The sequence below is a fragment of the Colletotrichum siamense genome (genome assembly GCF_013390195.1).
Source record: "Colletotrichum siamense strain Cg363 chromosome Unknown KSG_Cg363_contig04, whole genome shotgun sequence".
NCBI classification, from domain to species: Eukaryota; Fungi; Ascomycota; class Sordariomycetes; order Glomerellales; family Glomerellaceae; genus Colletotrichum; species Colletotrichum siamense.
Window position 1 is genome coordinate 6,395,171 of NW_023501017.1, and position 27,543 is coordinate 6,422,713.

Genomic DNA, 27,543 nt, shown 5'->3' on the forward strand with positions numbered 1-27,543 from the left:
TGAGACGGGCATCCCAGGGACCCCGAAGTACTTACGATAGTACCTAACCCTTGGTGGGACAGTCTTCATCACCAAAAGACAAGCGGCAGCTTAGCCACACTTGCGCCTCGCACAGGAGAAGCTGGCTTGGCTCGTACTAATGTACATTACTATGGTAATCCCCTGGAAGACACCCGCTTGCCTCGGAGTAAGACAGCAGCCCGTTCAGCGTGCCATGTCCTTGTTGAAGGCCAGCTGGCAGGTGGAAACTCTGAACCCAAGCCTCTGGGTTGAAAGCTTGGGTTCCCCGGCGGTGCCATGAGTGTGGCCAACACCCATTCACCCATTCTCGGCCTGCGACTGCCGCCCTCCCTAGCTCGTCGTCCACGCCAGCCGTCCTTCACACTCTTGCATCACCTGGGCGCATCACGCCGTCGACGACGTTGACGATGATGTGTCGACGATGTCGAGATTGGCGACGGTGATGTCACGTCTCCAACCCGAATGCACATCAATGGAGCCGTCTGTGAGCTAGTTTTGTCTTTCCCTCTGTTCTATTTTCAATCATGTCAATCATTCAGGATCTTCATCCCTTACAAATCCCGAATCCTGCCATTTACACGCGATGAACACCCTCAGCACATGTACGCAGTACTCTCTGTACAAAGGTTAATCGACGTCAGCTGGCTTTATGGGGTTCGTAATCCGGAACGCTTGACGGCCGTGTGCCCAGACTGCCGGACCCAGGTGACCCTCGCCGACGACCAGTCGGACATTTTGCACCGGGCGATCGGTCGCGCACACGGAGACTTCTGCACCCCAACGGCCGCCTCGGGTCCTCCGCATTCTGAAATTCCCGACACCACGGCGCGGCGCCAAGTCCGGTTTGCACTCGAGCCATGTTTCCGCCCGAAAGCATGGCCGCTCGGAATTCCACACCGTCATCCGGCGGAAATACCTGCTCGAAGCGCCCTGAGTCGCTTCCTTTCCCCCAACGCGGATGTCGGCCGGATTTCCAATTTCATCGTCTCGCTGCCCCTTTGTTTGACACAGAGTGTTTCCTTACGTCATCTGGCCCGTCGTCGGCATATGGCCCCGTTTACAGGGCCGGACTAGTCCGTCTTGTCATTTGTTCAGTGTGCCCCTCGCTCGTCTGATTTTTATTCAGGGGCACCAACGGTGACCCGAAAGCGAACTCTTTATCCTCAACACGATATCTCATTGCAAACAATAGAGTGTTTGTTGTTCCTTTTACGGTTAAAGGCTATTTGGACCATACCGCGCACTTCTTAGCGAGAGGCGTCAATCGGGTGGGATCCCGAGTGCTGGTCCTTGCTATCCCGGCAACTTCGCTACCACTGGTGGGAGAATATCACCCACGGCTAAGAGGCATCGTCACATCGTGTTCCCGACCCTCTGCCGACTTGGCAGATGGGTGTGGTCTTTTCCGGAATTCATTGATGGGCCTCTGATGACTTCAAAGCGCTGCTGCCACGGGGTCCGCACATGGAGCAAGAGTCATGAAGATGACGGACGCAAAGTCCGACTTACGCCCTGAGACTTTGCAGCCCGGGTCTTGTGTTTAGAGCCCAGCAGTCACCTTTTCTCCCCCCGTTTGAGTTGATTCTCGTTGTTCCGCCTATGACGAATTCGTTTCACTGTTCACTTTGAGTAGAGGTCTGTCCCAACGATCCGGGAGCTATATCAGCCTCACATAATGCTCCGTTTTCTAGACTCGGCCGAGGGTGGACAGGCCTTGATTCGACTAGTGTTTCCAACAAACGAGACCACAACGCCAGTTGCGCCCCTCTTTTACGAGTAGTGACCAACGAGAAGGATTCTTCCGGCGGAACTACCACATCCCACCGGCAAATCTTCCCCGTATTCCAGTCGACACGCGCTTCTGTCGTCCCCCTATCGTGGAATTTTATCCTTGTACCCTGGACGAAGTTGGCAAGCGCTCCATCGGGCCACTCCCTTACAGCCTAGTAAACACCCAAATGGAGGATATCTCCGTTCTTGCAACGGGTGATGGGCCAGAACCTCTCCTCCGCTTCTGAACAGTGTTACGTTGTATTGAGCTCCTCTCATTTCGCGTGCTTCTAGGGAGCGGCCTGGGACCTTGTTGGTTCTAGAAGGCCAAGAACGAGATGTAGTGCAGTATAAAGAACTTCAGTCGTCGCGTCGATTCCGTGTCTGTGTCTTGTCTAGTAGCTCTTCACGTTCACTTCTCTGTCCATACCGTTCTCCATCAGACGTTTACATTCGTTCCAACCGTTCTTTTCAAACACAAACCAACCGTCGCCATCATGCAGCTGTCTACCCTTCTCATGGCCGTCCTCCCGGCCTCGGCCATGGCCTTCCCCGGCATCTTCCCCATCGAGGGCCCGACCAAGACTGGATTCGCCAAGCGCGACTCTTGGGGCGGCGCCGTCTCCCTCGGTCCCTCCAAGTCCACCATCGTCAAGGCCGTCACCACCCTGACCCCCGGCGCCGCTCCCCCCACGCAGGCCGGCGTCCTCTTCCTCTGGCCCGGCATGTCCAACGGCACCGGCGACCTCATCCAGACGACCCTCGAGTCCTGGCCCGACAACAGCTGGTGCGGTGCCACCAGCGGCCAGTGGTGCGTCCGCGCCTCCGTCTTCGGTTCCTTCGGCCAGATCGACAGCGAGACGTCCGCCCCCGTCAAGGGCGACCAGGCCATCAAGATCGACTACACCCTCCAGTCCGACCAGAACACCTGGCGCCAGACCGTCACGGACGTGTCCTCCGGCAAGGTCATCAGCTCGCTCGACCACAAGTCCGGACCCTTCATGAGGGGCTACGGAACCGGCACCGAGTGCAACGACGGCTGCACCGGTACCATTGCTGAGCAGACCTACGCCAACACCGTCATCACCCTCTCCAACGCCGATACCTCCTTCGGCGAGACCATCGGCTCCAGCCAGGGTGCTGTCTACACCGGTCTTACCAGCAGCGAGGGCGGCAAGGTCTGGACCATTGCCTCCATCAAGGTCCCTGCCATGCAGTAAATACGCTGTCCGACAAAGGCGAAATTGGTTTCATTGTATATATACGATAGTCTTTGATAGACTAGGGAGACGGGGCCATGTCTTCTTTAGCTGTAATTAAGCTTTCCGCCCCCACGCTACGTCTGTGTTCCCAAGTGAATATTGTGAATCAATGCTGCGTAATTGGGCAAACCGTATTCTGTCGAGTCCAAGACTTCCCATAGAACGTGATATGGTTGGATGTTTCGATTTGAACAACGCCTACGTTGTTGCTGGCGTGTTAGGCATGGGCGTCATGGGCTTTGGCCTGGAGCGAGGTCATGACTGCGTCTATTGTGAACCATGGTAAGCATGTTATTTGCAAGTATTTGCAAGCGTAAGATATAATGTGAAAGCTTGGAAAGGTATGTCATGCTCGAGTCAGAGGATAAGAACACATGAAATCTGACGAGAAGCGTGTATATCTTCATCTCCCGAGCAGTTCCATGGGACAATTTGCGAGCTCAGAAGTCCCAACCTTTACCTGACCTTGAATTTTTTTCATGTTCACTTAGAAAGCACCAAGGAATCATCAACGATGGTTTATCGTCATTCCTTGGTAAAGCAACGGACTGAAGCGGTTCGTCATGGACCAAACTGGTGTTAGTCGAAAGCAATGATTCGGTGTGTCGGTGAAGAGTTACGTCAGGCAGTACGTACCCGAGACGAGTTTGTCAGTGGTCTCCACACCCCGCGATTTCGGACGCAGGTGCACGAGCGCTGGCACGACGCTTGCGCCTGCACGCAAGTCGAGCTCTTTGGAGGGGAAGAGAAAAAAAAAGAGACAAACCCTGAGAACTAGCATCGATTACCCGTCCTTCTCGGCACATCCCGCCCACCGCACTCCACGATGTCGACCGCGACGACCGCCCCCGCGGCGACCAAGGATGAGTCGCAGCCCGTCAAGAAGGGGGGCCCTACGGTCCTGCGATCCATCATCGCTGGATCTACGGCCGGCGCCCTGGAGATTGGTGAGTTAGGACGACCGGACTCGTCCACAACAACACAATGACCTGAGCTAATCGCGCCCACAGCCATCACGTACCCTGCCGAGTGTAAGAATCCCTACAGCCGAATGCCCCTCCCGAATTGCCTCTGACGCCTCGCGATAGTCGCCAAGACCCGGTCGCAACTGAACCGCCAACTGGCCGACGGCAAGAAGCTGCCCTGGCCGCCCTTTGGCAAGCAGTGGTATGCTGGCTGCACCACGCTGATCATCGGCAACTCCCTCAAGGCGGGAATCCGTACGTCGACTACGCGGCCGTGTGCGATGACAACGACTAACGACGCAAATGGCAGGATTTGTCGCGTTTGACCAGTACAAGAAGCTCCTCGCCGATGCCGACGGCAAGATCTCAGGCCCCAAGACGGTCATTGCCGGCTTTGGCGCTGGCGTCACAGAGTCCGCGCTGGCCGTGACGCCGTTTGAGAGTATCAAGACGACGCTGTAGGTCATTTCCCATCGCGGCGAGTCTCGCCACCGTCCTGCTAACCCTTTGCCTCGCAGCATCGACGATAGGAAATCCCCGAAGCCTCGTATGCGCGGCTTCCTGCACGCCGTCCCCATCATCGCCCGCGAACGTGGAATCCGCGGCTTCTTCCAGGGCTTCGTCCCCACGACGGCACGTCAAGCGGCCAACAGTGCCACCCGGTTCGGCGCATACAACATGCTCAAGCAGCTGGCCGAGTCCTACACCGCGCCCGGGGAGAAGCTCGGCGCTGTCGGCACCTTTGCGATGGGTGGCATCGCCGGCCTGATCACGGTCTATGTCACGCAGCCTCTCGACACGATCAAGACCAGAATGCAGAGCATCGAGGCACGGACGCAGTACGGCAACTCGTTCCGTTGCGCGGGCATGATCTTCAAGCAGGAGGGGCTGCTGACGTTCTGGAGCGGTGCGCTGCCTCGTCTGGCCCGTCTCATTGTGAGCGGAGGACTGGTGTTTACCATGTACGAGAAGAGCATGGATTTCATGGACAAGATGGACCCCGAGAGACGGTACATTTAGGAAACGTTGGTACTTGAAAATAGAATGGCGTTTGGGTCTACTTTGTGTTGGCATAGACACACGATACGGGGTACAGATATTATACATGGTACTGTACATAGTTGAGGGTCCAGCAATAACGTCTCGCAGAGGGACATGGCCTTGCCAGGGACGGTGCGACATGCGCGGGGTATTTGATGTATCATGTCCTTCATTACTGGAATCTGAACATGCCGCTGAGCTTCTTGGACATGTTCTGCAGCCAGCCTCTCGTGGGGGCCTCCTCCAGCTCTCTCAGCAAATCATTGAAGTATGTGGGCTGGCTCTTGGGCTGCAGCAGCTCGCCGTTCAAGGGGAACTGAGGGCGGTCAGCGGGAGGTGAGTCGATCGCACGGGGCCGTGGCACACACCTGCTTCTTGAACCTGTCGTCGGCCAGGGCGTACAGGGCGTTGGCCTGCTTCAGCTCGCTCAATTCGTCGACGGCGGGGTTGGCAAACCTCCTCTCGAGGCCGCGGGCGGCGAATTCGGGGAACTGGACTTCGGGGCGGAGGTTGTCTTTCGGCCACAGCGCCAGAGCGCGCTGGAAGTGCTTGTATGCTTGCTGCAGTTAAACCGTGTAAGCAACGGAGGGACGCATCGTGGGAGCTGCAGCGAAGAAGGGAACTACTCACGCTTGTTGACCGGGCCATGTTTGCGAAGAGAACAGGAAAGGGTGAAATGTTTGGTTGTTACTCTCCCAACATGGTCTCGCCGTGGAAGTGAATCCTAGCCGGCGGAGGGGGTTTAATGCGACGAGATGGCGAAGTCGCAAAAGATGGAAGACGCCGTCATCGACGTCAAGGATTTCTGCGCTGGATGGCAGACGCAAATTAATTTCTGGAGCGCACGCTGCCCCGGAGCTTACCCGTTCCGGCAATCGGCAGAGCAGCTTTGGGGTGGATTATTGTGAGGATTATGATTGGCTCTTGACGACGGCCTGCCGCAGGGTAGGTAGGTGCACGACAGACTGAGAACCGTACCTGGGGCATGATTAAGTCTTTGTGATGTCTGTCGGCTTGCATGGTGCCTTGAATTCGCATTGTTTCTTGTATTTATATCATGTTTAAACGGCTGAGTACCTACCTAGGCGATGGACATTGATCGAGAAACCCATAGCTTTCTCAGCGCCTTTTGGCCAAGAACCGTTGTGAAATACCTTTGAGAAATCGTTTACCCTAGAAGATACCCCAAATCAGACTAAATCCAGCGATTCAATAAATGAAAACAGAAGACAAAATCTCTAAAGTTAATAACAGTAACCATTAGAAGGAAGACTTATATGCTTTATGAATAAAACCACGTCACTAAGTTGCAAGCAGGCAGCTCAGGGTGCCAGGCGCAACCCCGGCCCATAACCACTCACGAAGCAGCTGCAAAACCGAGACAAGAGGCAGCAGTAAAACATCATAAAGGCACAGCAAGTTTGAGCTGAGATAGAGTCTAGAATCATGTATGTAGAACGGGTAACACAAGGTACCATGTGGCCGGCTACGGATGTTGAGAAATGGGTGTTATCGTTAGTGTCTCCATCTTCATCATTGTCATGCTCAAGCGAGGTATGCCAATGTCATTGGTCGGTAAGGTAGCGGCAACCATATCGCCTCAAGCATTCCAGATTGCTCCCATTCCTAACTAGGCCATGACACTGTCGAGAGACGAAAGCTACGCTGTAGACCGAGTCGAAATCAACAGGTTTGCGCGAGTGCAGTGTGGGATTGGCAGGTCACATGACCGACCTCGCCCAGTTGTCTCGTGCCCACGCCATGTCCTCCCCACTGTTCCAGCACCTTCGGCCCAGGCCACGGCCTGCTAAGCTGGAATGGCTTAGCGCATAGTCCCGAGCCATGTCAAAGGGCATCACTGCCACAGTGGACACAGGGGCTTGCTCCAGGCATTTTGGCGCCTTTATTGTCGCAAAGCCCGCCTTACGTAAGACACCTAAGGTACCCAACACTGAAGGCACGGAAGTCGACGCATAAGCCTCCACCCGTACTTTCGCCCCTTAGGTAGTGAGGTGCACCTCCGTCGGCTGCCCCCCAAACGCACCGAGCCAACCGCCGCGACTGCAGGAGGAACAGCAGCAGAAGCCCGCCCACTACGGCTGTTTCCCGTCGCCCTCGTCGTCTTTTCCTTGCATTGTTCTTTAGCAACCTCCAAACACCCGTCATTCCTTTTGCCGCCTTTCTTCCCTCCGACGTCTCCTACGATTCCGACTGACGATCGACATTTCTCCTTTCCGCTTTGTTTCTTTTCCTCTGCGTTCCCCCCGACCCCATATTCTTCCGACGTTCCCTGCCTGGCCTTTTCCCTTCCTCCTCTCGCCGTTTCAATCAATCAACGCTAGTCGCATCGTCCGCAGTGGCGAAAGGGGCCTTTCGAGTTCCTCGATTTCAACACGCCGCCGCAAACCCACACAAACAAAACATCGTCAAGATGGCTGGAGGTTATGAGAGGGTAAGTTTCATAGCCTGGCCCCGATACCTTCCACCGCCGCGACAAACATACTGACGTCTTGTTCCATTAGGTGAATGCCCATGATCACGACGAAGACGGCTTCGAAGCCACCAACTCCGCTCCGCCAAGACGACAATCGCAGCCAGTCCCCAACTCACCACCGCCCTCTTTCCACTCCAGAGCGTCCTCGCGCGACCGTCGTGGAGTTGATCCCGCACTGGCAGACGCCTTCGATACCGACGGTGACGATAGCGATGACGACGCCGATGACCGACAACGCTTAGTCCGCGCCGACTCCACCCAGGCTTCCCGCGACGCATCACGCAACCCTTCCTCCGAATCGAGACCCCAGCCCGAACGCCATGTCACACAACTGCCACCAACAGCCTCCACCACCGCCGGCGGCCCGACAACGCCCTTCCGCATTTACGGCAGCGGCATCCAGAATGAAGGCGTCTTTTCCAACCTGACTGCGAAGCCCGAGCGTGGAGGCGAGGTGAAGGAAGAACAACCGCCCGTACGTCTCGCATCAATCCCCAAGGGCAGAATACCCGTGACTCCGACCGAATACTGACAAGAAATAGACGTACGAGCAGGCCGCTGCCGATGCCGCTCCCCCCTACTGGGAAACCACGATCCTCGCCCCTGGCCTCGGCGGCCCCGACGAAGTCTACATCGACGGCATGCCCGTGGGCTCACTCTTCAGTTTCGTCTGGAACGGCATGATCTCCATGTCCTTCCAGATCGTCGGCTTCATCCTGACCTACCTCCTTCACTCGACCCACGCCGCCAAGAACGGTTCGCGCGCGGGCCTCGGCATCACGCTGATCCAGTACGGCTTCTACATGAAGGGAACGACGGAGGGTGACCATCCACCGAAGATGAACGGCCAAGACGGTTACGCCGCGCCTCCCGACCCGAATTCTCACAACTTCGACCCCAACGCGGTTACGGGCGAGGGTGGCGGTGGCGTGGCGGACATCACTGGACAGGAATGGATTGCCTACATTCTAATGGTTGTTGGCTGGTTCGTTCTTATCAGATCTGTTAGCGACTATCTGAAGGCGAGGCGGCACGAGCAGCTGGTGCTCCAGAGCCCAGACCGCGGCCTGCCCGTGCCCATCATTGCCGAGGGCGAATCGACGGAGAGAGTGGTTTAGTTTTGGCGTCTTCATGCATCACAACGCGCAGCAATGTGTCGTAGGCTTTCCGTTTACTGGACAAAAGTCTACAACAATGGTACCCTTTACTATTTGTTTGGCTGTGTCATCGTGGGGTGCTAATGGGATGGGAATTCACGGCGTCGGGTAATCTGCATATATATTTGGCCATGGGAGCGCGAGGCCCTCCCTCAGTATCACATCACAACTGAGTTTCTAGTACATCTGCTCCTCGACTGCCTGACTAGTGTGACAAACAAAACCTTCGACAGCGTTGATTATTACCTGACACGGTTGGCCTTGACGGAGCAAAACGGTGACATTTCTGCGGTGCTCGTGGGGAATCTTTCAAGGGAATTTAGTGGTCGCAGCGGGATGATCCGTAAGCGGGGGCGAAGGTTTAGCGCTCGCCGGGGTGTTGTGGGCTCAAAACTGCAACGGTTCACTGCGGTTGCCCCTCATCTCCAGCGGCTCTAGAAGCTCTGGGGAAGCGGGTTACATCATTCCACGCGAACCATCGCCCGAGAGCATCGACCTGCTCCCGCCACATACCTAGGTCTAGATGCACCTTCCATTCTTCATGTTGATAAGCACCTTGGTAAGGAAGCGTACCTAGCTCAATACACCGCGACACAGTTGTCCACCTTCTTCAGGTCCCTCGAGTTTTCCCATTCCCTTCCATCATTATTCGGATTTGTTCGCCGCCACGATTTCTCGGTACCGTCTCGTTCGGAGAGCTCTCAAGCTCGTCCCAAGCTCGGTCAACGATCAAACCACACGCCAAGTGCACCGCTCCCTCCCTCTCAACTTCAAGATGGCCTGGCGGAGCTCCGGCGCATCAAATAAAGACCTCGTCGAGAACTTGTGGCGTAATGGTCTCATAAAAGACCAACGGGTCAAGGACGCCTTTCTCAAGGTAAATGGCATGCCTCGCCACTTCGCCAAGGTAACGGCTGGCGCGAGCAGAGGGAGGTGCTGACATTCTAGGTTGATCGCGCATACTACGCTCCCTCCGCCCCCTACGAAGACTCTCCCCAGTCCATCGGTCACAAAGCAACCATCTCCGCGCCGCACATGCATGCCACCGCTGCCGAGTCCCTCCTCCCGCACCTCACCCCCTCCGCGACGAAACCGGCCCCGCGCGTGCTGGACATAGGCTCGGGGTCGGGGTACCTGACGCACCTGCTCGCGGAGCTCGTGGGAGAAAAGGGCTTGGTGGTCGGACTGGAACACATCGGAGCACTGAGGGACCTGGGAGAGCGCAACATGCGGAAAAGCGACGAAGGGCGGGCTTTGCTGGACAGCGGCAAGGTGCGATTTCACACGGGCGACGGGAGGAAGGGGTGGGTAGAAGCCCCGCGGCCAGGGGGAGAGGGAGGCGGCACCGGGTGGGATGCCATCCACGTCGGCGCTGCAGCCGTGGAGCTCCATCAGGAGCTGGTGGATCAGCTGCGCGCTCCGGGCAGGTGAGTAGTCGACTGCCTGTATGTCGACGACGGTCGTCGCGGGGGCTGACTGCAGTACAGAATGTTTATCCCCGTCGAGGACGACAACGGCTACGACCAGTATGTCTGGGCCATTGACAAGAAGGAGGACGGCTCCGTCGTCAAGGAGAAGCTTTTTGGTGTTCGATATGTGCCCTTGACAGACGCGCCCAAGTCATAAAGACCTGGGATCATGGCACCCCCTGATAGCCCGCTAAACTGCGACGAGAAACAGAATACCGAATGTTGTATTGTCATGAACAATGGACACATTCCATACTCATCATACTTTCAATCCCCTCCCGCACTCCCTTGGGGGTGGAAGGCTAAGATTGAGGAAAGTTGCATAGGCGACATGCACCACGGGCGTCATTTACAACAGGCAACAACGATAATTTAGGAGCAAAGTCTTGCAGACAGGAAAAGAGTATAGCAGCAGTCCAAGTACAAAATCAGCTTTCGCCAGCCAGACGTTCTCCCCAGGTGTTGTAACCAAGAGCATGGCTTCTCCGAATGAAGAGGCCATGAATTCTCCTATAGCGATCCCAGCACCCTTTGAAAACAGGAGTCCTGCACTTTCTTGCGGTCGTCTTGAAAAGCAACAGCGCCGCACCTGCGAGTGGAAGGATCCGCTCGTCGATAGCGTCGTGAAGTTCCACATATTTCTCAACCCAGAGCACTTGGCGCAAACAGCCTGTGACCTGATGATCAGTGTCGCGCCGCTGGGTGACGCTGAACTCCAACGGCAAACGCTTCGTCAGACGCCGGAGTTCGGATTCGACGTCGGCGAGCTCATTCCGCGTAAGCAGCTCTTCAATTTCACTGCTACGTTGTCGGGCCTGCAGACGCGCTTCCCGCTTCCGTCTTGCGCGCTCCTTGTTTGCTGCGGCAGCCTCGCTTGCCCGCTGAGATCTACTCTTTGGTACCAGCGCAGGGGCATCAGGCAATGAACTGTCTTGATCACTGGCAGAGCTAGTCACCAAGCCACTGAACGGAGTGTGAGCTGTATCAGCGACGGCGATTTCAGCTTGAGTGGTGGGAGTTGACTTACTCCTCTTCGTAATCAGAAGTTGGTTCCCCGACTCCCAATGCCAGAATCCCGTCACCAGCCGCATCCAACAGCGAAAGCTCAAGTGATGACGGCGCCGGCACGCCTGCCGACTCAAGTAGCCTCACATAGTGGCATTTCTCCCGCCGCAGCTGCGAGTTCTCCGCCTGAATCCGTTCGTTCTCCGCCTGCAACCGCTCGTTCTCCGCCAACAGAGCCTCCATCGCCTCTGTGTTGCGCAGCAGCTCTGTACGTAGTCCCTCGATCTCGAGCACATGCCTGGCCGGCCCGTCCCTCATGCAGGTCTTCTGGAGCTCGTACTTTCTTCCTGACTGCTTGACGAGAAATGCTTCGAGCCGATATGTTTTCTATCCAAATGTTGAGAGGACCTGACCAGCGTACCGACGGCACTTACATGCGATTGTTGGCTTTTCCAAAGCTGGATCCCGGGCAACCTGTCGAATGGGCTCTTAAACCCGAGCCAACTGTTAGATGAGTGAAATGCGAACCTTGAAGCGACCATGCTTCCCCTTCTACGCCTAACGTACCGACACACCACACATAGCGTAGTATATATCCCACAAATGGGATTTCCTGAACAGGAGCTCAAACCGCTCCTGCTTTCGCGGTGGCTTTTCGTACGACTGCACCTGTAGCTCGGCGTCACAACGACGGCAGCCTGGTAGGCAAAGGCAGCACGCGCAGCATGGTGCCTTGCGGTGTTTTTTCCGCCGGTCCCGCCTCGAAAAACATATCTGATTTTCGCATTCGTCGATGTTGAGTCGCTTACAGGCCAGCAGATTGGCTGCTTCCATGAGGATGCCGTGCCATACTACCAAACAGGTTAGCTGGGTCATTACCGTGTCGCCAAGTTGCTTGCCTTCAGGACTGATGTCGAGGAAGGCGCAAATGAGGTAAAGAGGCTGGAGGAATTCCACGGTGAAAACATGCGGACTGTGCACTTCGGGAATGACCTCTCTTGCGCAGCTCACTGCCATGTTTGTGCAGATGGAACGCAACATGCTTTGCACGAGGCTGGTGGTATCTTCGACTGCATCCTCGACTTCGGCCATGGTTGTGGTACGCGGTGGAAGAATTGATGGAGGGTAAACCTTGACCAATATTCTGAGGAGGAAGATCTCCTTTTTATCGACCAAATAGCCATCGCTCAATCACCCAACCGTCTCGAATGGGAGGTGCCATCAATCCCAACTGTTCCAAAGGCCAAGACGCGTCGCCTGTGTGAAGGACGTGTCGTGGCTCATCTTAGACCCTGGTAAAGGCAAGCATCTGATTACTTCGAACGGCGATGGAGCGTTTCGATTGATTAACCTGTGGCGCCTTGGGGCCGCGCCAGTCCTGGCAACCCCTTGCGTCATGCAAGGACAAGCTGCCCGAATTTCCTTTTCTCGCAATCGATACATCTCGCAAAAGAAAAGAAATGGCAAGTTCAGCGGCGGCAACCCGACGTGCTTAAGGGGCAGGAGAAATGTGGGGGGTTGGCATGCTGACCCTTGAGTCTTTCGCGTCTTCCGCGTCTTCCGCTTCTTCATCCTCTCTGTCATGGATTGCCCAAGACAAGACTCAATACGCAGGATGTGTATTCGGTTCAGTCGCAGGGGAGAACGATCATTTATATCTTCTCATTGTGATGTACATGTGGATATCGAATGACTTTTGCATGCGAGGGCAGGTTCCCGACCATAACCTCTCGACTGCAGTCCAAAGAGCAGATAGACCCCCCATAAATCATAAAGTCATTCAGATCTGGTTTTGCTCTTCTTCTTTCACAGCCTCTGCCTGTCGAGATTCCATCTCTTGGTCTAGTTTCGTATACTCTAATACCACGTTCCCTATCCGCGGCATATGCTTGATACTGAGGAATGCCTGTCCGTGGTCCATGCCAGCCAGGTACATCAGCTCTAGCTCCCCTTGCCCTGACCATCTGTCAGGCGTAGTGGACCACTCGTGCTTATCAGCGCGGCTATAGCTGAGGTCGCCGAAATAGACGTAGCTGGCCACCGCGTCTGGGTCTGTCACGCAGTCCTCGCCGCCCAAGACCACTGTCGTGCGTTTCCCTTGAAGCTCAGGGGTCCAGAGAATAAAGTCCTGCCAGCGGAAGCGCCTCGCTAAGGTGTGCGCTGTCATCGCGTCTGTGGCTACGAACCAGATCTCCCATTCATTGCCCCATTTCGGTGTTCGTCGAGTGAAATTGTAGGCCACTGCAGGAAGATGGAGCAGCAGCGAAACGGGATCGATGAGGACGATGGAGTTTATTCGTCTCGCCAGGTCTGGTTTCTTGAGGAGGGGCGCCGCAAATAGGGTACCGAAGGAATTTCCCACAAACACAAAGTCGTTATAATTTTGTTGCTGAATAATTGCATCCATGCCGGCGACAAGCTCATCGGTTGGGGGCAACGGCGGGCAAATGCGTGAGGAGACGGGTAGTATCTCGATACAGAGCACACCGACGTCCTTAGGAATAGTCCACAGCCAGTATAGATATGGGAGCAGGCCGACACCAACTCCGTGGATAAACAGGATCGGGCGATGTTCCTTGGATGAATGGGGACGGCAAAAGTAACTCAGCTGCGAGCTATTCGATTCATTCGGTGCCAGAAGGGTCATAGGTCGCAGAGGGAAGACGGAGAAGAAAGTCTTGCGCGGTTGTCGGTAAAATTTGAACCCTCTGATCGCCAGGACAATGGTCACAAAGAGGTCGAGGCCTCCTACTATCTGATTTTGTCTCATGAGCTAGTTCTTCGTCGCTGAAAGGTGATGAACTTACAAGATAGAACAGCAAGCTGCGATGTCTGATGTCGATCGGATCGAAACTGAGGCGCATTGGGGTAGAGTCACCATATCCCTTCTTGATGGTTACTCCCGCGCGCTCTTCTGCATCTGCGATGTATTCCTCGAGCTCGGCGTCATGCTCTCCTGGATTGCCCTGCTTGTCGAACAGCGCCCACATCAACCAGTCCTTCACATTCTCTCTGCGAATATCTCCAAGCTGGGCATTGCAATGCCATTTCCGTATGTACTGCTCGACATCTGGAGCGTGGTCAAGACCCTTTTGGAAGAATTGTCGGCGCTCGGCCTGCGACAATGGTTCGACTTCGAAGCCCGGCTTCTGTAAGCGAGATCGGAATGGAAGATAAAAGGCGAAGTAGAAGACGATTTCGATAAGACCAATAACTTCGATTATGATAGACACGGGGTGAGCAATCCCAGGCACACCTACTATGGCGAAAATAAACCAGAAGTAAATGAAACATAAGAAGCCTAGGTACTGGAAGAAGACCACCATGGTCCTCACCAGGATGAGTTCCGGGACCGACTTTCCCACAAGCATGTCGTATAATCCAGGATGGGATTAAATGATTGGTCTAGGGATGATAACCAGATCACATCTGGTCGTGCCCGAGCGATTCGATCTGGAGGCACACTGCTATCTTTATTGTGACCATAGGAAAAAGCGTAGTCCGACAGCTGGGAGCTGGTGTCAGAGATCTACGAAACAGCATGGATGAGGCCTGGGTCGTGACGACCCTCCGGCCGAGGGAAAAAGCTCCCAGCACCCTTGCTTGTGACTTGTGATTTGATAAGTTGCTCATTGGGATTCATCCAGCACGTTCCTTGAGGAAGTAAGTGATGTGAGAGTTCAGATGAAACTCAAACGATCCTGTGTTGCCCACGCTGGAGTGAATCGCCGCACCCAGTACCGCATGAGAGTAGGGGAGACTGTCTTCGCCACAACGAAACGTCACGTTTGTGCTTCAAGGTTGGGTTTGCAGGGATGCACATGTCGTCCGCAGTATTGCCGATACCCATCTTGCGCGCTGCCAGTACAAGTTGGCGGTCGAAGACGGGACAATGATGCCAAGTTGGAAGCCAATTTCTCGACGAGGTCGCAAAGTGACACTCGTAGGGTCGTTTCGTGACGAGTGTGGGCGATATCCGGAATGTCATGCTAGGCCGACATATGTCATCTGGATGAAGAGATGAAGAGCCATGGCGAAGACGATGTGAATGAAGCCTGCCAGTTTCAAAAGCTTCAGAAGCGTCAGTTTCGCAGAACAGGCTCGGCTAGGCGGGAGTCACGCGGCGCCAGAAGCCTGAGGGAGTCACTATTTGAGAATCGAGAATCGCAAACGAGTCAGGGAAGAGGGGTTTTGCAGGCAGTAAGGTTTGAACTCAACGGGCGATGGTAATGACAATGCATCAGCAGAACTGAGGAGGCGCAGGGTTTCGGTCGAGTGATAAACTGCAAGAGAACCGAATGACCAAGTGCCCGGGCGGGCCGCGTACGATTTGAGCCCACCTCTTCATGGATCACGGAATCATGGGTGATGAATCGGCCAGTTTGTCCCGTTGTCTGTCCTGAGAAGCTTACTATGCGTGCAGGGCCACCACTGATTCAAGAATCTGATTGGACGCCACAATCCGGACGGGGAGTAAGGGCGGAGGAATTCTCGACCGTCGACTCCCTTTCCTATCACTGAAATACCTTTGTGGCGTCAGGGATCTAATCCTTCGACCGATATGTCTGGGTCGTAGCCAAAGCCACCAACAGCAACTCGGCTCAACATGAAGCCTTCGCCATGATGTGGTTTTGCCATTGCAATGCTGCCTTGTAGAGAATCGCATTACCGCCGGCCTTTGGGAAAGAATAAAAGGGCATCGCCTTCCTCGCCCCAAAGCACCGCTGCTGTCAGTCAGTATTGCCACTGTGATCACCATCAACACTGTTTTCGACTTCTTAGCCCTCTCGGCCCTCACGCATTTGTTTGTTACTGTGAAACTCAAAGTGCAACTGGCATACAGTCGCACTGCTTTCATACAGCTACTTCTACTCATCTCTCCCCACTGCAGCTTTGCGACCGGACTTCCGCCCCGTCCGACTACACCCCAGCTTGCCGACCCCGGTACCCGCATTCGCATCGTCGCATCCGTAATCGGCTTACCCCGTCTCCACTGTAAAGTCCGTCAACATGCAACCCCCGAAGACGATCCTCTTCCTCGGGGCAACCGGCGGCTGTGGCCAAGCTGCCTTGCGTCGATCGCTGGCTGCCGGCTTCACGTGCATCGCACTCTGTCGGAACCCAGACAAACTTACGTCTGTACTCTCCCCCGAAATCCATCCCAACCTTCAAGTATTCAAGGGAAACGCGCACGACATGGAAGCCATCAAGAATTGTATCGTTTCGCCTCATGACGCAACATCCTTTGTGGACTTCGTCATCTCCACCATTGGTGCCTGGTTTGAGTTGCGAAAAATGACTCTTGAGGACGTACATGTATGTGAGCATGGCATGGCTGTTCTTCTCAATGCCATCAAGACTCTACGCACCGAAAGAGGAGTTTCTGGACGTCCTCGTGTCATCGGACAGAGCAGCACTGGCATATCCAAGTTTGGCAGAGACACGCCGCTTATCATTTACCCCATATACAAGGGCCTTCTCTCCACACCACACCAGGATAAGCGCGCGTTGGAGGAGCTTCTCTTCAACTCCGGAGAAGAATGGACAGTTCTCCGAGCTAGTTTTCTCACCAACGGAAACGAAACTTCTGGTGTTGCAATCAAGGTCGGTGTCGAAGATCCTGTCAGTGGCGTGAAGAGCCTAGCCATAGGATATACAATTTGCCGAGAGGACGTGGGCAGATGGATGTTCGATAATATCTTGAATTGCAACAACGACAAGTATGTTCGCAAAGTGGCGACTATCACATACTGATGGCTGAAATAATTGTCTTGCAGGATGGCAATTGAATCATACACGGGGTTTACCCATCATTTTGCGTGGTGCCATGACGTCTCTTACGAGGCACTCTACAACTGAATACCTTCGGGTCAATATTTCGCAATGGGCTTCCTCAGTTCCCTGATCATATTCGTTGTGACCATTCAATTCACCGACAAGAAGGCTATCAAAGGCTTTGATATTTGCGCAGGGGCGACTTCGTAGCTTGGACTTTCGGCCAAATGCATGTCAGGAACTACAGTTCTCGTAAGAGAAAGTCTACTCGGGTCTGGTATCATACTCTAGTCACATAACACTCACTATAACTACATCGTGGTGCTATTAGGGATAGGATAGGCATAAAGAGATATTAGTAATATTCCATGAGCCTTTTAGTAATGTGATGGAGTCAAGCATGAGTGTGAGTGATGTAATACATGTTTCCCCGTCAGAGTCATACGGCAGTCAACAAGGTGCGCCTCCAGTCGGCAAACTGCGAAGAAGAAAACTTAGAAGGGAAGAAAAAAAAAAAACATTTGAGGCTCTCAAGAAACGTTAGCCCTGCCCAGAAGAATTATGTATGCGGGGCGTTGGGCATATTCTCCGTAATCAGCTCCGTAGGCGAATTCTGTCTGATTTATGGCAAGCCCAGGGACTTTTTGTGTTGCTGCCCTATGCCATGAAGGGGCACATATGCCGATGCATCCCGATCGCACCAGAGCAGCGTGGGTTATGTGATTGGTTGACATGGTTGACGCTGATCCTGTATATTTCTAGTCTGCAGCGGTTGCGTTAGGCAGAGGGTATCTGAGAGGATGGACACGCCCTTCGACGACATCAACTGCTGTTGCAATTACTAATTGCTGATCTGCAGCTACGATGCATTACAGGTAAAAGATAAAAGCCCTGAAAACCCCCTTAACCCAACCATCCAGTTTGAGACAGTCAGTCAATCCATACTTAAGTTACCTTATATAATACCAACCACAACAAATCTTCAACATCGTCGAATAGTATGACGAAAAGGTTCAAGGCGGTTTTCTTCGACTTCATGGGAACGTGCCTTGACTGGCACTCAAGTGTGCTCCAATCTTGGCCGTCTTCAATCCCCAGAGACGAGGCTTCGAAATTCACGTTAGAATGGCGCAGACAATACTTCATCGAAAACAACGCAAGATTCCTCCAAGACCTTCCCCCAGAAAACATCGACATAACGTTGAACCGCGTTCTCGAAAGTATCTTAGACGGGCTGCCACAACACACAGCTATCTTTGATACCTCGGCCAAACAAAAAATGATCGATGCATGGCACTCTCAGTCTGCATGGCCAGAGGTGCAAGAGGCTATACGAAGTGTTAGGCAAGATTACGGGCTTGAAGTCTTCGTGCATGCAAACGGCACTAGTCGGCTGCAACTAGACCTTTGTCGTTCTTCAGGGCTGAAATTCGACATGCTTTTCTCAAGCCAATTGTTGGGTCTTTACAAACCCAACCTAGGAGCCTACAGGAAAGCACTTGATCTTATTGATGCTAAAGCGGAAGAAGTCCTCATGGTTGCAGCACACGCCTACGATCTGAGGGCGGCCAAGGACTTGGGAATGAAGACAATCTACATTCATCGTTGGACGGACGATATCGATGAAGACATGGTTGAAGTCAAGAATGAATTCGACGTATTCCTTGAGGGGATGCAGAACTTGCCCGACGCTATCAAGAAGGTGTCAGGCGGGAGCCAAGAGATATAGATCGTAGCGGACAGCGCAACGCAATTGGTGGAAGGCTCATTACTAGTCGATGACGACCATAGCTTGAATATATTCGATGCGGGAAAACTGCGTTGTTGTCTTTATTTCCCGGTTGGGTTGGCAACAACCTCTGCGACTATGGCATCTAAGTCCTCGTCTTCCAAACCCAAAGCCTCCATGGCGAAGTCAGGATGCTTGGTCCAATCGGCATCTAAAGTGCCGACTGCAAATACAAGGTCTTCGATGGCATTGTGATCGCCTGCGTCTGCCTTCGTCTTGTGCTCTTCGATGAATTTCTGAGAGTTGAGGTCGTTGACTTTCCATTCCGCGCCTGTTGCCTTCTCTAGACTCTTGATGAGTTCTTTTTGAGTGATGCAGAAACTCTGAACAAAAAGCGTCTTGTTTCTCGTCACGTCGGTCACACCCTTCTGGAGAATGCGCACGACGGCTTCGCCCACCCTGGGGAGAGTGGCAGCAGATGCTTTTAAATTACCGCCGTCAATGATGTCGATCACCTTTTTGTCCAGATAGGCGTGGAGAAACCCTTCTCTGATGCCCCAATCGAAGAAATGACCGCAGACAATGCCCGTCCAAGCGAAATCTTTGTTCTTGTCGGCCAGTTCTTGAGCCTTGAGTCGGACAGCTCTCTTGTGGCGATAGAGGGGAATGAGCTCGCGGGCGCGAGGGTTATCAGCGTCAATGCTGCCGAAATCGGCGGGGATAAGGTGCTTTACGCTGGCGGCCTCGGCGGCCTCAGCAATGCGCAGATGCTGTTCGAGGTCTCGCAGACGGAAGCTGACGATGACGGCATCTTGCCCAGTGAATGCTTTCTTCAAGCCCTCAAAAGAGAGATCGCTATCGACTTCGACGACAGCAACTTGATCAACTGGGTACTGGATGGTGCTCTTGGAGCCCGCACGCCTAAGGGCACTCAGTTTGAAAGACTGGGAAGCGACCAGGGCATCTAGGATCTTGGCGCCCAAAGTGCCATTGACACCGATAATGAGGACTGATTTCGCCATGAGAGGCAATAAATTGAAGCTGACTGATTTGGGGCGTGGATCATGAATCTCAAGGCGAAACGAGAAAGATTGCCGAGGACACGCTGTGTTGTGATGGGGCGAAGAGAGTGAATTAGAAGCGGCGTGCTTGCGGGGTATTACAGCGCCCGGCGACAGTTTCCGACTATCTCGCCTCTGAGGAGGCGCACGGTGGGCAGCCCGCGGGACACAACCCGACGTTGTGGACGACCAACGACCACGACCTCATCCACCTGGGCGATGCAGCACTTGATATGGTCTCTAGTGAGTCTAAGACAAGGGGGATCATGGGCGCTGAGTTGACAATGAGGTGGCCGTGGTCACCGCAGTAGATCGGGCCGGGGCAGCCTGAACGAGAGTTACTGCGTTGGGCTGTCTCGTCTAATAGGTGGTCGGGCTTAAAGCAGTCCCGACGGTCGCACAGGTGGGAGACTTGCTTCGTCAGGTCCCCGCCCCAATTCGACCATAACGTTGATGGGTGCTGTGTTGACAGCTGCTCTATCTTCTTGAGAATAAAAGCATGAGTTTTGACCGCCAAACGCTGTTTTCCCTTATTGTGCGTCACTGGAGCCTGTATTTTATACTGACGGATGGGAGAAGCGAGAGACCGCCCAGAGAGGTTCGGCTTGATGCGAGCCTAGAAGCTTAAATCCGGGCGCGAGCTCCAAAATGCGATGGTGTGGTAAGGCAGAATTAGGCCCTGATCTGCCACATTCTCGTGTTTCTGGCGCCTTCGCCACAGCTGCATAAAATAAGCAAAAATGCTGTTTTTTGCCACGCCATTCCACTTTAGGCCCGTTTTTTGCTATATAACTTAAGAAGAAGCTAAAACGACGTATATAGACGCTCAGATCCCTCTAGCTATTATACTACACTAAAAATTAGCTGCTAGGTAGTAGGATTAACACTCTTACTACCTAGAGAGGCTTAGTTACCTAGCTTTCTATTTATAAGGTTATAGAATAAAAAAAGTAGTATTAGCTCTATAGAATAAGATCTTAAAGTTATAGTAGTAATAGAGAAGCTAGTGAGGATACTAGAGAGGGATATTCCTTACTATGAGATACTTAATAAGTCTATTAATATAGGGACTTTAAATAGAGGCTAATCTTTTATTTACTATAGAATATAATAAGCCTAAGATAGATATTTATAAGCTTTTTAAATTAGCAATAAATAATAGCTCTAATAAGGTATAAGCAGCTATTTTTATTACTATCACTTTTAATAATATTATTAATAATAATAATAATAATAAGGTTAACTTAGTAATATTTAAGTAGATTATAATCTACCTTAGAGGGGCTATTAAGGCTACCTAAATCGCTAAAGCTTTACTTATTAGGTCTGATATTAAGTTTAAGGATATTTTCTAACTATTAAAGTGAATATTTAACTTACTAGTATGCTAGCTATACTAGTATAGTGTTAATAATACTTAATATTAGTTAGTTAAGTATAAGTTATTAATTATACTATATATCTTAGCGTTTAGAGAGCTTTAGTATAATACTGCCTATTAATTTAAAGTATTATAGAGTGTAGTATTAAGAAGCTTCTATACTATAATTAACACCTTTATCAGCCTCTATAAGGAGGTAGTAACTCTACTATTAGAATTATATATCTCACTAGATATTAAGCTTAACGCTAAGAATGCTATCTTTAATAAATATATTAGTGCTATTAATAAGATATTAATTCCTACCTATATACTAGCTAGTTAGTAGAAGAGGTTTTTTAATTAAAAAAGTAATATCTTATAGAATATCTTCACTATAGTAAAGTTTAACTACACTTTTTTATATATACTTACTAGCATAGAGGGTAGTATAAATAATAAAACCTTACTTAGTTATACCCTTATAAGATCGTTTAGAGCAGAGGTAAGTTAATTTTATCTTACTAATATTAGTTTTAGTAAAAGTAATACTAGTATTATTATGCTGTTTATTAAGCAGAGATATTACCTCTATAACTACCTTAAGTTAAATATAAAGCTATAGTTAAAAAAGGAGTTATATAACCTCACCTATATAAGGCTGAGGAGTATTATTAAGAGGGTTTTTAGCTTAGTAAAGCGAAAATTTAAGATTATAAGGGGTAAGAATACAGCTAAGTATAACTTTATAACTTAGGTTAATATTATATACATTATAATAATAGTATAGAACTTTTTAGTGAAATCTAATAGCTTATACGTTATTAATATGCAGTAAGCAGAAGCTCTTAAGAGAGCTAAAAATTAGGTGAGATTATAAGTAGGCAAGAGACCTAAGTATAAAGTCTGCTTTAATCTTACTATATAGCTATAGGAGGCATATTAATAATATCTTAAGAGGTAGAAGGATAAGTTATAATAGTAAAAATTAGGGTAGATTACTATATAGTTAATTAATTTAGTGTTTTATAGTACTTAATAGTAGCTATCTTTAATAAGTGAATATTTAGCTTACTTAGCGCCCTCTAACCCTCTTAATATTAATGTTAACTTTAACCTTATTACCCCTCTTAACCTTACCTTAATATTAACCTCTATAACCTTCTTCCTCACTCTATAGGTATAAAAACCCTATTATTAAGATTAACCTAACTAATACTATTACTCTATAAAAACAGTAGTTTATTATCCTTTTCTTATAGGCTGTTAAATACTACTACCTTTATTATTACTATTAAGAAGAAGTTTAAGGTATTAATAACTCTTTCTAACCTAAAGTTAACTTTAAGCAAGGTCTAATATATATTAATCGCCTTCTAAATATTATTAAAGCTAGTAGGGCGCTAGTAGCACCTATTAATAAAAATCTGCTTTATATATTTATTTATATAGTTTGCTACTAATATATAACTATTCTTCCTCTTCCTCACTAGCAGTATAGCTATAATATTTTCTGAAATCAGCTAGATATTAATATTACTATCTACTACCTTAATCTTATCTAGATCTTATTATTAACTTATCTACTTACAGCTATAATTATTTAATATTATAATAAGTATTTATATAGTAATAAGTAGTATTATATCTAATACTATAGTAGCTTATAAGAGGGGTAAGTATGCTGCTATCTTAGTTATTAATACTCCTATTAACTAGCTTATAGGCCTACCTACCTCTTTATATATAGTAAGTTAGTAAGGGAGTATATCTTTTACCTCTATAATATTCTTACTAGTTATTAACTTTAATAGCTAGATTAACTCTAGAAGTATCTCTATATTAAGCAGATTATACTACTCTACTTATTAGTAGCCTAAATATATAGTATACTAGTTATATTAGTACTTTTAGGTTATTAAGATTTTACTTAATTTATTATTATACTTAACGCTAAAGAGTCTTATTAACGCCTTAACCTTCTTAAATAAGGTATAAGTAGCTTTATACTTACTAGCAAGAGCTTTAATAGAGAAGGGGTCTCTTAGAAACTCTACTACTAAAATAAGTAGAATAGTATTTATTAGCCTCTTTAGTATCACTATCTTTATAATAATACTACTTTATTAGTACTTAAGAGTGAGGCGTAAGAACTTATTACAGAGGGTTAGCGTCTAATATATCTTTTTACTTATCTAACTTTACTAAGTTAACTAATTAGGGCTAAATTAGCTAAGTATTAGTAGAGATAAAGGCTTATTAGTAGGAGGTCCCTTATCCTCTAAATTAAAAGGGGAAGACTTAGCTACTTAGATCTTATTAAGTACTATCTCCTGTATATTAGGGGGGCTCTTATTATTATCAAAATACTTAAAATCATAATCTATCTTATAGATTACTCTAATATATAAAAGTACGCCTAGAAGATATAGGATCTAAGTATTTAATATTAAAATCAGTAAATTTAGGTAGCTAGAGCTATATATTAGTGATTCTATATTTATTTAAGTATAAGGGGTTAGTAAGATATTTATTATTTATAGTTACTTTAATACTTTTAGCTAATATTAACTTAGCAGCAGTATATACGCCATATCTACGCCTCTAAAGTAGAGCCCTCAAGAGGTTAAAAAACACGAGAATATGGCAGATCAGGGCCTTAGGTTGCTTGTTTACTTGTGCATGCTTAAAATGGTTCTTATAGGACTCATTCTATCCAAAGAACGAAGAAAAACAAGAGGCGGCAACAATCGAATTGTCATTTATTCACATTTCTTATGATAGTCACATCATCAAGACGCTTCGCGGAACGCTCAATCTGCTTCAGCTACCTACGATGTCCACCAAGCGGATTGTGCTCATTACTGGTGCCAACACCGGCATTGGATATGAGACTGTAAAGCAGCTTCTCGAGTCTGGCAGGCCATATCACATCATATTAGGATCAAGATCGCCGGACAAGGGAGATGAAGCCATTGCTCGGCTCAAGGATGAATACCCTGCTACCCCGAGCTCTTTGCAGCCCCTGCAGATCGAGGTCACCAGCGACGACTCCATCTCAAAAGCTTTCCAGAAAATCAGCGATGAACATGGAGTTGTTGATATACTGGTCAACAATGCTGGTGAGAACTTATTCGACCTTACGGGACCCTTGCGAGAGCTGACATGGACATTGCAACTACAGGGGCCTCATTCGACAGTACCATCGTCGCCCGCGCCAATGACATCGCCGCTGTCCGCGAGTCCTTTAACAAGGCGTACGACGTCAACACCTCGGGTGCCCACGTCATTACACACGTTTTCGCACCTTTGCTACTGAAATCATCAGACCCGCGTCTCCTCTTTGTCACCAGTGGTCTTTCCAATCTCACCGCCATCGCGAGCCATGGTCTCATGCCGCACTTGGGCAAGATAACAACTCCTGCGGGATGGCCGAAGGGCCCAACGCCGATGGGCTACCGTTCAAGCAAGGTTGCATTAAACATGGTGATGTTGAGTTGGCATTACCTCTTCGAGCAGGACGGCGTCAAGGTTTGGGGGATTTCGCCAGGATTCCTGGCTACTGGCTTGGGGGGCAATCCCGAGTTGCTCAAGAAAATGGGAGCTGGAGAACCAAGGAAGGGCGGCGAGCTGATCAAGAAAGTCATAGAAGGTGACAGAGATGGCGATGTTGGCAAGATTGTGACACAGGATGGCGTACAGTCGTGGTAGACTGTCCAAAATAGAGGCTCAGGGTTTAAAATTGGGGCAAACAGAATCTCGAAATATTTCTTTTTGAACCAACAAGAGGCTGGCTTAAAGAAAACGAGCTTGACCGAATCATCTGGCGTGTCCCTTGTTAAGTTATTACAGCTAACTCTCTGAGACGCTGGAGACTGGCCGGCTGTATTTAAGTAGCGCGGAAGCCGGCAGCATTGACTCCAGCACCACCCCGGCCGAGATTTTTTCTCCGCTCGCCTGATTTGCACCTTGGACGAAGACCCTCGAACACGGAGCTCCAGCATTATTGGCTGCAGTTCCTACACAAAATGGCCCAGCTGTCTGTTTGCTATTGGGCGCCACGTCACAGCCCGCGACTCCTGACTCCTGACTCCTGACTCCTGAGACAAACAGCCCCATGGGACGGGGGAAAGCTGGGCCCAAGCTCCGCGCCGAGGGCCATGGGGCTGGTTTCTAAAGCTATGGACTGGTCTAATTAGGGAGCCTAAGCTTACATACTGCAGCAAGCTTTGAGCGAACACTGGCACCATCCTCGATGTGACAACATGGCTACTCGACGACAGCGGCGCTCCATCATCATCGGCGCCATTCTCTTCGGCTTCCTGCTCTTCAACACTTTACAACCCTCCGACCACCGACCGAGGCCAAAGTATGGCAACATTCCCATTGCGCAAAGTAGCTACGATTGGGCGAGCCATCAACACAAATATGCGATTGCTCCAGAATCGATGCACCACCTCCCGACCGAACCACCGAAGGAACTTCCACGAGTCCAATTCACGCCCAGCGCGAAGCGCGGCCAACCAAACGATGCGACGTCCGACTCACGACGAGCTGCAGTTCGAGAAACATTTGTCAGGAGCTGGGAGAGCTACAAGAAATACGCCTGGGAGTATGACGAGCTTACGCCCGTCTCTGCCAAGGGCAAGAACACCTTTGGAGGCTACGCAGCTACTCTCGTTGACGCTCTCGATACCTTATGGATAATGGATCTACACGATGAGTTCGGGCTGGCCTTGGCGTCCATCGCAAAGATTGATTGGGATAACACGGTCGAAACGTCCGTCAACGTCTTTGAGACAACTATTCGCCATCTTGGTGGCCTTCTCAGTGCCTACGACCTCAGCGGCGAACCAGTGCTGCTAGCCAAGGCCATCCAGCTAGGGGATATGCTTTATGCTGCCTTCGACACCCCTAATCGCATGCCTCCATTCTGGTTAGACTTCAAAGCAGCAAAGAGCGGGGAGCTTATCGCGGGCACGAACGATCCATCAGCCTCGCCTTGTTCTCTGTCTCTCGAGTTCACTAGGCTTTCTCAGCTGACTGGCGAACCGAAGTACTTCGATGCGATCGAAAGAGTTAAGCTCTTTCTAGAACGAACACAACATGAGAGCCAACTGCCCGGAATGTGGCCGGCCTTGATCAACTTTCGCGACGAATCTGTCGTTAACCACAACGAATTCACCCTAGGCGCGCTCGCTGACTCTCTCTATGAGTACATACCCAAGATGTATGCCTTGCTTGGCGGGACTGATCCTGCCTACGAAAAGATGTACCGTGACGCCATGAAAATTGCTCAACAACACCTACTATTTCGACCAATGCTTCCGGGAGGTGAAGATATTTTGTTTCCCGGGACGGCCTTTGTCGAGAACGGTGTGAGACAAAACCCCGAGAGCCAGCATTTGTCCTGTTTTGTCGGCGGTATGTTTGGCCTGGGTGGCAAGTTGTTCGGCATCAAGGAGCATGTGGGCTTGGCCAAGAGACTGGCGCGCGGGTGTGCCTGGGCCTACTCCTCATTTCCCACGGGACTAATGCCCGAGATTTTTGGCATGGTCACATGTCCCTCGTTGAACAAGTGTCCGTGGGATGATGAACGCTGGAAGCGCGAGGGAGACGGGAACTTGAGGAAGGGGTTCTCTCACGCCCGTGACCCTCGATATATCCTCCGTCCGGAGGCAATCGAAAGCATCTTTCTTTTGTACAGAATGACGGGCGACCGCGAGTATCAGGAGATTGCCTGGACAATGTTCCAATCCATTGTAAAGGCTACCGAGACACCGTTTGCGAACTCCGCCATCGCCGACGTAACAGCGGAAGGCAAAACACAAAAATTAGACTCGATGGAGGTGAGTTCGATGTCTCAAAAAGTAAGCTGAGTTGCGAAGTATGCTAACTATTCAACGTGACAGAGCTTTTGGTTGTCAGAAACACTGAAGTATTTCTATCTCATATTTTCACCGCCCGATCTCATAAGCCTAGATGACTTTGTGCTGAACACGGAGGCACATCCGCTTAAAAGGCAGAAACCAGTGAAAGCGAGTAGGTCCTTTTTTAGATGAAACGTCGCTACAAGACCGCTGTGGACTCAGAGCGAGCTTCGGGCAGGCCGCAGGGAAGAAGACGGCTTGCGGTCAGAATGTACGCCTTTGTCCAAATCACCAGTACGCCCGCGTCTGGTCATGACGACATGTGCTTCATGCAAACCTGATAGTCTTCTGTTCTGTTACGCCAATATCATTTGAGAGTAGATTGAGACCGCTGCTGGAGACAGAAACATCTGGAACAGAAAGTACATGCACACACCACCTACGCCGAGCGTTTGGAGGCGGTGGAAAGGATTTGACAGCATCAAAAGCTGTGAATAATGAACCGAATCAGGTCACGAGTGTCGCTATTGTCCTAGAGGTCTACTTGACAACGGCCCTGACAAT

The 27,543-nt window shown here is 50.5% G+C and overlaps 13 protein-coding genes across 13 annotated transcripts; 8 read left to right on the plus strand and 5 right to left on the minus strand.

Moving 5' to 3' along the window:
* Positions 1-2,288: 2,288 nt before the first annotated feature.
* Positions 2,289-3,011, plus strand: CGCS363_v007652 (uncharacterized protein; the record flags this gene model as incomplete). The annotated part of the gene is made up of 1 exon (XM_036639501.1): positions 2,289-3,011. The coding sequence occupies one exon, from the start codon at positions 2,289-2,291 to the stop codon at positions 3,009-3,011; it is 723 nt and encodes a 240-aa protein (XP_036495906.1).
* A 658-nt stretch (positions 3,012-3,669) lies between these two features.
* On the minus strand, positions 3,670-3,834 carry CGCS363_v007653 (uncharacterized protein; the record flags this gene model as incomplete). Its single annotated transcript, XM_036639502.1, has 1 exon — positions 3,670-3,834. The coding sequence occupies one exon, from the start codon at positions 3,832-3,834 to the stop codon at positions 3,670-3,672; it is 165 nt and encodes a 54-aa protein (XP_036495907.1).
* A 45-nt stretch (positions 3,835-3,879) lies between these two features.
* On the plus strand, positions 3,880-5,038 carry CGCS363_v007654 (putative mitochondrial carrier; the record flags this gene model as incomplete). The annotated part of the gene is made up of 5 exons (XM_036639503.1): positions 3,880-4,000; positions 4,064-4,084; positions 4,142-4,273; positions 4,329-4,476; positions 4,537-5,038. 5 exons carry the CDS (start codon positions 3,880-3,882, stop codon positions 5,036-5,038), a joined length of 924 nt encoding a protein of 307 aa, XP_036495904.1.
* Positions 5,039-5,231: 193 nt separating this feature from the next.
* CGCS363_v007655 (uncharacterized protein) lies at positions 5,232-5,707 on the minus strand (the record flags this gene model as incomplete). The annotated part of the gene is made up of 3 exons (XM_036639504.1): positions 5,232-5,375; positions 5,428-5,619; positions 5,690-5,707. The coding sequence occupies 3 exons, from the start codon at positions 5,705-5,707 to the stop codon at positions 5,232-5,234; spliced, it is 354 nt and encodes a 117-aa protein (XP_036495949.1).
* A 1,783-nt stretch (positions 5,708-7,490) lies between these two features.
* On the plus strand, positions 7,491-8,671 carry BSD2 (Metal homeostatis protein BSD2; the record flags this gene model as incomplete). The annotated part of the gene is made up of 3 exons (XM_036639505.1): positions 7,491-7,511; positions 7,582-8,028; positions 8,096-8,671. 3 exons carry the CDS (start codon positions 7,491-7,493, stop codon positions 8,669-8,671), a joined length of 1,044 nt encoding a protein of 347 aa, XP_036495902.1.
* Positions 8,672-9,485: 814 nt separating this feature from the next.
* On the plus strand, positions 9,486-10,336 carry Pcmt1 (Protein-L-isoaspartate(D-aspartate) O-methyltransferase; the record flags this gene model as incomplete). The annotated part of the gene is made up of 3 exons (XM_036639506.1): positions 9,486-9,587; positions 9,659-10,137; positions 10,198-10,336. The coding sequence occupies 3 exons, from the start codon at positions 9,486-9,488 to the stop codon at positions 10,334-10,336; spliced, it is 720 nt and encodes a 239-aa protein (XP_036495903.1).
* A 271-nt stretch (positions 10,337-10,607) lies between these two features.
* On the minus strand, positions 10,608-12,276 carry CGCS363_v007658 (uncharacterized protein; the record flags this gene model as incomplete). Its single annotated transcript, XM_036639507.1, has 4 exons — positions 10,608-11,142; positions 11,207-11,571; positions 11,994-12,035; positions 12,064-12,276. The coding sequence occupies 4 exons, from the start codon at positions 12,274-12,276 to the stop codon at positions 10,608-10,610; spliced, it is 1,155 nt and encodes a 384-aa protein (XP_036495910.1).
* A 688-nt stretch (positions 12,277-12,964) lies between these two features.
* On the minus strand, positions 12,965-14,555 carry CGCS363_v007659 (uncharacterized protein; the record flags this gene model as incomplete). Its single annotated transcript, XM_036639508.1, has 2 exons — positions 12,965-13,939; positions 13,992-14,555. 2 exons carry the CDS (start codon positions 14,553-14,555, stop codon positions 12,965-12,967), a joined length of 1,539 nt encoding a protein of 512 aa, XP_036495911.1.
* A 1,639-nt stretch (positions 14,556-16,194) lies between these two features.
* CGCS363_v007660 (uncharacterized protein) lies at positions 16,195-16,938 on the plus strand (the record flags this gene model as incomplete). Its single annotated transcript, XM_036639509.1, has 1 exon — positions 16,195-16,938. The coding sequence occupies one exon, from the start codon at positions 16,195-16,197 to the stop codon at positions 16,936-16,938; it is 744 nt and encodes a 247-aa protein (XP_036496688.1).
* A 1,456-nt stretch (positions 16,939-18,394) lies between these two features.
* CGCS363_v007661 (uncharacterized protein) lies at positions 18,395-18,688 on the plus strand (the record flags this gene model as incomplete). The annotated part of the gene is made up of 1 exon (XM_036639510.1): positions 18,395-18,688. One exon carries the CDS (start codon positions 18,395-18,397, stop codon positions 18,686-18,688), a length of 294 nt encoding a protein of 97 aa, XP_036496687.1.
* A 101-nt stretch (positions 18,689-18,789) lies between these two features.
* Positions 18,790-19,710, minus strand: CGCS363_v007662 (uncharacterized protein; the record flags this gene model as incomplete). Its single annotated transcript, XM_036639511.1, has 1 exon — positions 18,790-19,710. One exon carries the CDS (start codon positions 19,708-19,710, stop codon positions 18,790-18,792), a length of 921 nt encoding a protein of 306 aa, XP_036496686.1.
* A 4,235-nt stretch (positions 19,711-23,945) lies between these two features.
* Positions 23,946-24,820, plus strand: tropE-5 (Short-chain dehydrogenase/reductase tropE; the record flags this gene model as incomplete). The annotated part of the gene is made up of 2 exons (XM_036639512.1): positions 23,946-24,231; positions 24,294-24,820. The coding sequence occupies 2 exons, from the start codon at positions 23,946-23,948 to the stop codon at positions 24,818-24,820; spliced, it is 813 nt and encodes a 270-aa protein (XP_036496685.1).
* Positions 24,821-25,374: 554 nt separating this feature from the next.
* On the plus strand, positions 25,375-27,046 carry mns1B-2 (putative mannosyl-oligosaccharide alpha-1,2-mannosidase 1B; the record flags this gene model as incomplete). The annotated part of the gene is made up of 2 exons (XM_036639513.1): positions 25,375-26,958; positions 27,038-27,046. 2 exons carry the CDS (start codon positions 25,375-25,377, stop codon positions 27,044-27,046), a joined length of 1,593 nt encoding a protein of 530 aa, XP_036496684.1.
* Positions 27,047-27,543: the final 497 nt, after the last annotated feature.